The 10,000-nt window shown below is 43.0% G+C and overlaps 1 protein-coding gene across 1 annotated transcript in view; it reads right to left on the reverse strand.

Annotated features, from left to right (window-relative positions):
• si:ch211-221n20.8 (uncharacterized protein LOC100034409 homolog) overlaps window positions 1–10,000 on the reverse strand; it is a 59,261-nt gene that overhangs the window by 4,061 nt on the left and 45,200 nt on the right. The window contains exons 17-19 of the mRNA XM_063200339.1: window positions 5,067–5,162; window positions 3,675–3,770; window positions 2,591–2,692 (exon numbers count right to left, since the gene is read on the reverse strand). Of these exons, the coding sequence (XP_063056409.1) occupies window positions 2,591–2,692; window positions 3,675–3,770; window positions 5,067–5,162 (294 nt within the window). The remainder of the gene's footprint in view (window positions 1–2,590; window positions 2,693–3,674; window positions 3,771–5,066; window positions 5,163–10,000) is intronic.

Consider the following 10,000-nt stretch of genomic DNA (forward strand, 5'->3'; position numbering starts at 1 on the left):
CAATGTAGCATAGTGACAAACACAAGTGAATGGACGGTTGCCGTTTTGCCTGTAGGGACTGGTCTATGAAGGTGACAAGTTATTTTTTAGTGCATGGACACCCTTCACAGCAATGCCCAGCATACAGATTCTATCCACACTAGGGGTATTATGTGCATTTTGTCCATTTGTGCGTCTTTGAACCCAGTACAGCAGGCCTAGTAGCCTACAGTAGGCCTGTCAGCGTACACCCTGAAGGACTCTGGGTATGGGCTACATGTCTAAAAACTTGTGCAAATATCTATTCAAACCCAGTGTTACATTTACTGATATACAAATAGGTGATATAAGGAAAGTGTGTGTGTGTGTGTGGGGGGGGGGGGGGGGGGGGGGGTTGGTTACCTAGCCTATATCGCCCATGTCTTTCTGATGCACCAAACCCCAGCTGGTATCACACTTTTTTGTTGCAAATAGACTCAGTCAGGTCGCAATTGGACATAATTATTACTATTATTATATCATTAGAATAGCATTGCTATTTATTTAGACCTGCAGTCGGCAGGAACAGTGTCGAGTAGCGTGAACTATGCTTCCGTTTTGCACCGAGTAGAATGCGCACGAGACCTCTGTGTCTCGGGCGCATACTCCTCTCACTCCATCCCCCACTGTTGGCAGGAATATGCGCACTTCTTTTGTCTTCATTTACTTTTCTACTTAGTATACAAGCTCTTCTACAAACATCCTGACCACTGTCACCCTCCAGATGATGAATATTGACTCTGTAACAGGCAAATTACGACGCGTTGCATCATTCCCCTGTCGTTGCAATGAACGTCGCCAGCATAGCGACAAAGCAGCATGAAATTACCTCGCATCTCGATCGGAAAAAACCTTCCCTTCCTCAATATACAAGTCTACTGCAGAAACGAACACTTCTATTGTGAACTTACAAGTGAATGAATGAAGGGTTTTCTTGTTACAGTCCCCATGATCGACAAATAGGCTGTCGATAGTTTCCCTCAGGCAACAATAACATGGGAAGTATAACGCGGCAGAAAATACACTCCTGTTTGCATATTACCTCATTATGGGGCGAAATATATGATGAATACATATGTACAATCATGACAAGTTACCATTTGAGTGCATTTGGTCGTTTATTCAGTAGAATTATCCACGTAATGTCACTACAAGGCTGCTTCCGTCTTTCGCGTTGTTTCACAGGGGAGAAGTTACTTCCGCAATGTCCGAGGTTTGTAGTTTTGTAGTTTTCTTAAACAAAATACCATATAAGGCGTCCCAATGTGTTTAGAACGGAAGTACTACATGTCTGCCACCCAATGGAGTGGAAGTTGAACTACATTTGATATCCTATTTGAAAAAAACGGCCGTTGTAATCAATACGGCATCTCGTCGACAAAAGTCGCCTGTGGCGCCCAGAGGGTTAACTAACAAATATGATGGGAAAGACTGTATGCAAAATTTAACTATGAATATGAAGTGCATGCATGCACAATTTTAGGCCTGTAAAATAATTGTTGGGTTCGGACCGCGACTTCATTCCAAATTTTGATTTTGTCTATTTGAGTTTGACACCCCTGCTCTACAGTATGCTTTTGACTTTGAAATATGGCTAACAACACTATTGTACAGACTGCTGGCTTGAGGGTGTCAAAGGCAGACAGGCACATCTAAGACCTTGCAGACATTCACACGCACACACACACACACACACACACACACACACACACACACACCCACACACACACACAGGTCAGATATAGGCCAGCCGTGGCCTAGTGTTTGAGGAGGTTGCAGGTTTGAATCCCACTCGAACCATCCGCTCCCTACCTCACTCCATGGCTGAGGTGCTCTTGAGCAAGCCACCTAACCCCACACTGCTCCAGGGACTGTAACCAATACCCTGTACCAAGGCACCTAACCCCACACTGCTCCAGGGCCTGTAACCAATACCCTGTACCAAGGCACCTAACCCCACACTGCTCCAGGGACTGTAACCAGTACCCTGTACCAAGGCACCTAACCCCACACTGCTCCAGGGCCTGTAACCAATACCCTGTACCAAGGCACCTAAGCCCACACTGCTCCAGGGACTGTAACCAATACCCTGTACCAAGGCACCTAACCCCACACTGCTCCAGGGACTGTAATCAATACCCTGTACCAAGGCACCTAACCCCACACTGCTCCAGGGACTGTAACCAATACCCTGTACCAAGGCACCTAACCCCACACTGCTCCAGGGACTGTAACCCATACCCTGTACCAAGGCACCTAACCCCACACTGCTCCAGGGACTGTAACCAATACCCTGTACCAAGGCACCTAACCCCACATTGCTCCAGGGCCTGTAACCAATACCCTGTACCAAGGCACCTAACCCCACACTGCTCCAGGGACTGTAACCAATACCCAATTCAATACTTTGGATAAAAGCGTCAGCTAAGTCTAATGTAAAGTAATAGTCTGCACAACACACACACACACACACACACACACACACACACACACGCACACACACACACACACACACACACACACACACACACACACACACACACAGGCCTGCGTGCACATATTCAGTACGTACCGTTCTCACAGTGCGTTCCTAGGAATCCTGCAGGACATCTGCACCGGTTCACTCCCACACACCTGCCGCCATTCTGACAGGGCTTAAGACACCGCACAGGCTCTGGAACACACACACACACACACACACACACACAGGTGCGCACACACACACACACACACACACACACACACACACACACACACACACGCACACACACACACACACACACACAGGCGCACACACACACATACACACACGCACACACACACGGACCAAGTGGTTAGACGGTAATGCATCTACACTAGGTAAGAGGCTGGCCTGCTTGTGGACACGTCTTGATGCATGTAGTGGGTTAGGGTTAGGGTTAGGGTCTTGATGCATGTAGTGTTGGGACCAGGGTTGGGATATTAACGCGTTCATTTAAATTAATTAATCACGCGATACGATTAATTAATTAATGCCATTTAAAAAAATAATCGCAGTATAATATAGCTACATAGTTCTGGATTAGACCAGTGGAGCGCAGTATTACGCCTGATGGTGAACAGCCTGCTGAAATTGAGAATAGTTCTCTCTTGTTTTAAAAATGAATAATATTTTTAGATTAAGCTTATTTATTATAATTATTCATTCATTTTTCACTGTTCTCAAGTCAGATATTTAAATACGATCAAAATGCCATTAATCAGATTAATTAATTTCAAAGCCTATAGATTAATGCGATTAAACATTTCAATCGAGTCCCAGCCCTAGTTGGGACTGAGTTTAGTATAAGTTTGAACTGTTAACTTGTTAACAACAGTACAGTACCTATTTGGCAACGCGGGCCCTGCTAACTTGTTAACAACAGTAACATACCTATTTGGCAACGCGGCCCCTGTTTCGCAACGCGGGCCCTGATAACCTGTTAACAACAGTAACGTACCTATTTGGCAACGCGGGCCCTGCTAACCTGTTAACAACAGTAACGTACCTATTTGGCAACGCGGGCCCCTATTTGGCAACAGTAATGTACCTATTTGGCAACGCGGGCCCTGTAAAAACAGTACAGTACCTATTTGGCAACGCGGGCCCTGCTAACTTGTTAACAACAGTAACGTACCTATTTGGCAACGCGGGCCCTGCCATCCTCCGATGCAGCTGCATTTGTTGATGTCGACGCAGCGTCCACCATTCTGACAGGCCGGGGTGCACATCGCTGAGGGAGAAAGAGAGGGGGACACAACATTAACACCGGCCATGGAGGGGGAGAGGGGGACACAACATTAACACAACATTAACACAGCATTAACACAACATTAACACAACATTAACAACGGCCATGGAAGGAGGGAGGGGGACAAAACATTAACACAACATTAACACAACATTAACACAACATTAACACCGGCCATGGCGAGAGAGAGGGGGACACAACATTAACACAACATGAACACAACATTAACACCGGCCATGGCAGTACACTAGCCAAACGTACTATACAGGTCAGGGGTGCACATGGCTGAGGACTAGGACTCTAGTGGCCTCTAGTGGACTCTAGCTAATACTACACTAACACCAGCAAACTGGCGGCCAAATGTACTGAACAGGGGTAAACATCGCTGAGAGAGAGACAACAAGGGCTCTAAATTCTTGAGTCTATGTCTGTCTGCATGGTAAAGTAAGAAACGTAATTAAAATTCTTTGTATGACCAGTGCATGTAAAGAAATTGGCAATAAAACTGACTTGACTTGACTTGACTTGACAATTCACAATCATGTGAAAGTAGCCCGTTAATGCATGCCGTACTTCCTGGGGCACGCTGTAATAGCCATTGAAACGGTAAGTACCACAGTAGCCTATTACACTTCAATGACATAACACAGGGCCTTTAGTAATGCCCTACGACTTGGTCATTGCCATACTGGTAACAGCACATTTATAACGCCATGTCAAATGAAAAAAGAACACAATATAGAGATCAAAAAAGTGTACCCTTCTTATTTATTGACATTCTTGTGTGATCTTCATTCGATTATTTAGATAGGTCTATTTGTTCTTATTGATACTGACTTCAGTATATTTTTCAGTCATACCGTATCCACTAATGCCTGTGTTTTTATTTTTGTGTGTTTTATGGATGTCTCCACGTCTTTTGTCAATTGCTGCTTTATGTTGCTTCAAGTCTTTTTTTACTTAGGCCCTTCTGTTAGCACTTTGGTCAGCTGCTTTTGTTGTGTTAAAAGTGCATTACAAATAAACTTTGACTTGACTTGACTTCTCTGACACACACACACACACACACACACACACACACACACACACACACACACACACACACACACACACACACACACGCACACACACACACACTCACAGCACAAACACACTCTCACAGCACAAACACACACACACACACACTCACAGCACACACCCACACACACACGCACACGCACACGCACACACACACTCTCACAGCACACGCACACACACACACACTCACACAGCACTTACGCGTGAGGCACTGGGGTCCTGAGTAGTCTGAGGGGCACTGGCACACGTCAGGGGCAACACACCGCCCACCATTGGCACAGGGCAGCGAGCACACCGCTACACACACACACACACACACACACACACACACACACACACACACACACATAGACACCAGGAAGTGAGCACACAGCTACACACACAGACCACTTAGCACACACACACTCACAATGAGCACACCGTGCGCTTGCGTGTGTGTGTGGGGGTGTGCGTGCTTTCATGCATGTGTGTGGGGGTGTGTGAGTGTGTGTGTGGGGGTGTGTGTGCGTGCGTGCACGCGCGTGTATGTGTACAAGAGCATAGATGAGTGTAGGTGTCTCCGAACGCCGTAACGTTGTCACATTAAAAGATCCTTTCTGCATTCGTCAGCCTCGCTGTGAGGCGTACCGATCTCTCTACTGATTTCTCTACTGATCTCTGTACCGATCTCTACTGGTCTCTCTAATGATCTCTCTCCATACATGTCAACTTTGAGCGCCCAAAATCCGGGAAAATTCCCATATTTTAAGCCAAAATCCGGGACATTTTCTAAAGGCCAAATTCTGACAATCAACGGGATGACAGAGACAGATCGAACTATCTGCTTTTCACAACAGCGCGCGTGCAAAGACAGTCCTGTCTAAAATCTAGGGCTGACCCGACTATTCGACGTAATCGATTACGTCGATTGCGTAAATAAGTCGGCGTGTTCAACATACCGTCGATTGCGTGATTTGCGCACATTTTTTTTTTTTTTTTTTTTAACGATTTGAATCACGATTTCCTTAGCATTTTCCTCCTGGAGTAAATACATCCTATAGAGAAAACCACAAGTGCTTGAAAGACAGGGATCACAAGTCTAGTCAAGTTGTTGTAGTTAACTTGGGTTTGGGAGCGATATGTCTATGCGTTAACAATTTCACAGTGCTCTTAAATTCTTATCTCTGCTCCTATTTTGTTTTATTTTTTTTTTTCATTACATAGACCCCTGCATGAGAGACGAATGAAACTGTGTTGTAAACATAAATGATTCACTGTACTGTATTTTTAAAATATAAATGACAATGTACTACTATTATATATCCCTATACTGCACACATTATTATCCCATCATGGAAAAAAATCGAACTGTGGTTTTTGTCACATAAAATGAACTTCTTAAGACATTTTTGCAATTTTTTTCAAAAAAAAGTTTTTTGGAGGGATGCTTTTAGGTTTGTTGCCATATGGCAACATTGTGCGGTTACAGAAAGGATCCAGTGTACATTTTCCCTCCAAGACCAAACAAGGGTCATACAACATTATGGATTGTTTTATAGAAACATAATTGTTTTTATCTCAGAAAAACATTGAAAGTTTACCCAACAGTTCAAGGGAGTTATTTAACACATTTTTGCCCCTGAGAGAACAAGTGAATACTGTTTATTATATCCCCGAAAAACAGTATTTCAGTGGTATTACTTTGACCAACCACCAATGAATATATTAGGTATTAACACAATATCTGTGCACAGATTTGCACAAAAAATGTGTATGGTAACTGTCTATAATATGTACATGAACTGATTTAATTTTGGAAGCCAACACTTTCAAGATGGCCGACATTCAAGATGGCCGATTTGCGGGCCAGGCATCTTTCAACATAACCGACAGTTTATTTGTCATAACTTTTGAATGGATGCTTGGATTTACACTAAACCTTGTGTGATAACACTCTATAATGAGTAAATAAGCCATGTAAAATTGTGAGGCCAGTGCTTTAAAGATAGCTGAATTTCAAGATGGCTGAGTTTGAAGTTGGCAATCTTTCGAGACGGCCTACCTTTTGTTTACGCCACAACTTTTCAGCGGGTGCTTGGATTTGCAATAAATCTCGCGTGTTAATAATATAATTGGTTTATGAGCTGTTTGAAATTTCGAGATTATGCTTTTAAAATGGCTGACTTTCAAAATGGTTGACTTTGTACAATAATTTTTGATTGGGTTGACAGATTTGCACAAACGTTGTGTGCTAATTAGCCTAATTATAACATACACATGAAGTCAAAACATTTTGGAGGCTTCAAATGGTCAAGATGACAGTAGCTTTATGCTCAAATCTGGGGTTTGGGGATTTTTTTGGTATTCCTCTGGCAGTCTGGGGAGGCTGCATAGGCCTTGTTCGCTTTTCTACATGTACTCAGAGTGAAAGCTCATAAAACAGTTCTGTACACCTATTATAACATTTTTAATGTTCATTACAGACTGCCATTTACACTAATTATAAATATTATCAGTTATCAATCATTCAATCAATAAATAAATCAATTAATCAATCAATTAGAATTGGGTATTTGTATCAATACACTTTCCCTATTGACCGTCTTGTTCCATTACCGCACAATGTTGCCGTATGGCAACATACCTATTTTTCAACATAAAATGGAAATAATTTTAGTTGAAAACAAAACAAATGGTGAAAGCAGATCATGACTAACTATAGATCATCCCAATATTTTTTTAAATTTTGTAAATATTGCAAAAAGTGTGAAAAATCTTGGCCAATGCCAGAGCAATCTGTCAAGGACACACGCTCATGTACAGTGAGGGAAAGAGTGAGCCTGGGGCAGTGTGTGGTGTCAGGTGATGTCAAGAAATCACATCATTGGATAAAACAAGGTCACAGTTTCAATATAAAAACCAATCAGTGTCTATTATTTATATTTAAATACCAGGAAATGCCAAAAGAATGGTATGTTGCCATATGGCAACACCGTGCAGTATAGGGATATAAACATGTCATGGGTAAAATCTTATGTAGCCTTGTTTGTCAAAATATAAGTGGCTGAAATGTAGGCCTAGGCCTATAGTTTCTCTGTCATACTATACTCATTGTTTTGCATTTACGCTAAGTGAATAAGTTATTTGAACTCAAACAAATAGATATATTAGGCCTGTATTTATTAGTCTGTGACTAATTTATAAAATGTCCCCTTTTTTAGAAATCATTGTCCTAATAGGCCCTAGGTGCACTCTGCTTTATTTGTCTATTATTTTTCAGGTCAAAATTAAGTGGCATATCACAGTTTTTGCCTTCCAAAAAAAATAAATAATAATAATCGCGACTATTCGAAAAAAATAGTTGATAGAATAATCGGGAGAAAAATAATCGTTAGGGACAGCCCTACTAAAATCCCTCAGCACACGTTTTACAGCATGGAGAAACAATGTCATGAAAACAAAACAATGAAATGAGTTTCTTCTTGTTGTTTTGTCGCATAAGTTGTCTGTTCGTGCAAAACTTCGTTCTGGTAGCCTACAGGTTGTGATAAGGTTAATCGCATAATTCGCTGTTTCGAGGCTGTTTTATGCGTTGCATGAACTACTCTGAAAACTGTGGAGCGCGAGGGTGAGCATTTTCAAGGAACTTCAATTCTTGGTGGCGACTGGCATACAATCTTCTGGCAGGTAGCTTGATAAGCAAGACCGTCTGTCTCTCTCTTCAAGAGGGGGTGTGGCTTGTCGGACAGGGCCGTGGGTATAATTACTGGACCGACTGTGTTTTTTGATAATGTGAAAAATCCGGGATATTTCCGGGAAAAATGTCAAATCGGGAAGAAATCGGGAAATGAGTCAAAATTAGGGAGTTTCTCTGGAAATTAGGGATGGTAGACAGGTATGCTCTCTACTGATCTCTCTACTGATCTCTCTACTGATCTCTCTACTGATCCCTGAATCCCCATCTGGAACCTCTGAGTAGGATTTGAATCCTGTACGTCAGGCGTCCCCAACCTTTCTGGGTCAGAGGGCTGCTGAGAGCTACCTGAGGGCTACTGAGAGCTACCCGAGGGCTACTTTTGTTCAAAACCCCTTACTGATATCATGACATCATTCCCAAATCACACTAGATTGAATGATAATTTGTTTAAAAGTTATAAGCAAATATTCTTTATAGGCTACAAAGAAATAATATCTTATTTAAATTCAGAAAAGCATTAACTGTGACTACAATCTTGAAGTAGTGAGTATTCATTAACATCCTTGGTGGGCACCTCAGAAGCTCCTGGAGAGCTACCTGGCGCCCGCGGGCACAACGTTGGTGATGCCTGGTCTATAGGTGGGTTACCTGGCGCCCGCGGGCACAACGTTGGTGATGCCTGGTCTATAGGTGGGTTACCTGGCGCCCGCGGGCACAACGTTGGTGATGCCTGGTCTATAGGTGGGTTACCTGGCGCCCGCGGGCACAACGTTGGTGATGCCTGGTCTATAGGTGGGTTACCTGGCGCCCGCGGGCACAACGTTGGTGATGCCTGGTCTATAGGTGGGTTACCTGGCGCCCGCGGGCACAACGTTGGTGATGCCTGCTATAGACCCCTTGCACCTCCCGTCACAACCGTCGTCAGGATGAACTCAGAGGACAATCGTGCTCCGAATTCTGAATGCAGCCCGTTGGAATAGCCAAAATACTAGATCAAGTAGCCTAGGCCTACGTTTGCATACGGGACAATTTCCCCCTAAGAATTAAAAGAATCTGATTATAGGAGAAAAAAAAACATTATCTGCACTTGACAGTAGACCGGTATTCTTCTGTAAGCTTCCGTGATAACGTTGCGTTTCAAACTTTCTCACCAAATGAAATGACGCTCTCGAGCTACAGGCACTGCAAGTTCATGTCGCTTGCTTTGTTAGACACGTGTAGGCTACATTTCACGCCTCGCCTGTCTTTTTTGTGAAATGTCACGAGAATGTCTCAAATAGGCTACGGTACAATAAATGTGGATGATGTTTAGACATAATCTAATCCGCGCGCGGACCACTATATAGCCTTTTTACTGGAGTCATAGGCATATAGCCTATTTGTGTGACCATCAGCACACCAAACATTACATTTTATGCAAAAAAAAAAAATCCTTACTAGGACACTTTATTTAACTAAA

Source organism: Engraulis encrasicolus, chromosome 6 (assembly GCF_034702125.1).
Source record: "Engraulis encrasicolus isolate BLACKSEA-1 chromosome 6, IST_EnEncr_1.0, whole genome shotgun sequence".
Taxonomy (NCBI): Eukaryota; Metazoa; Chordata; class Actinopteri; order Clupeiformes; family Engraulidae; genus Engraulis; species Engraulis encrasicolus.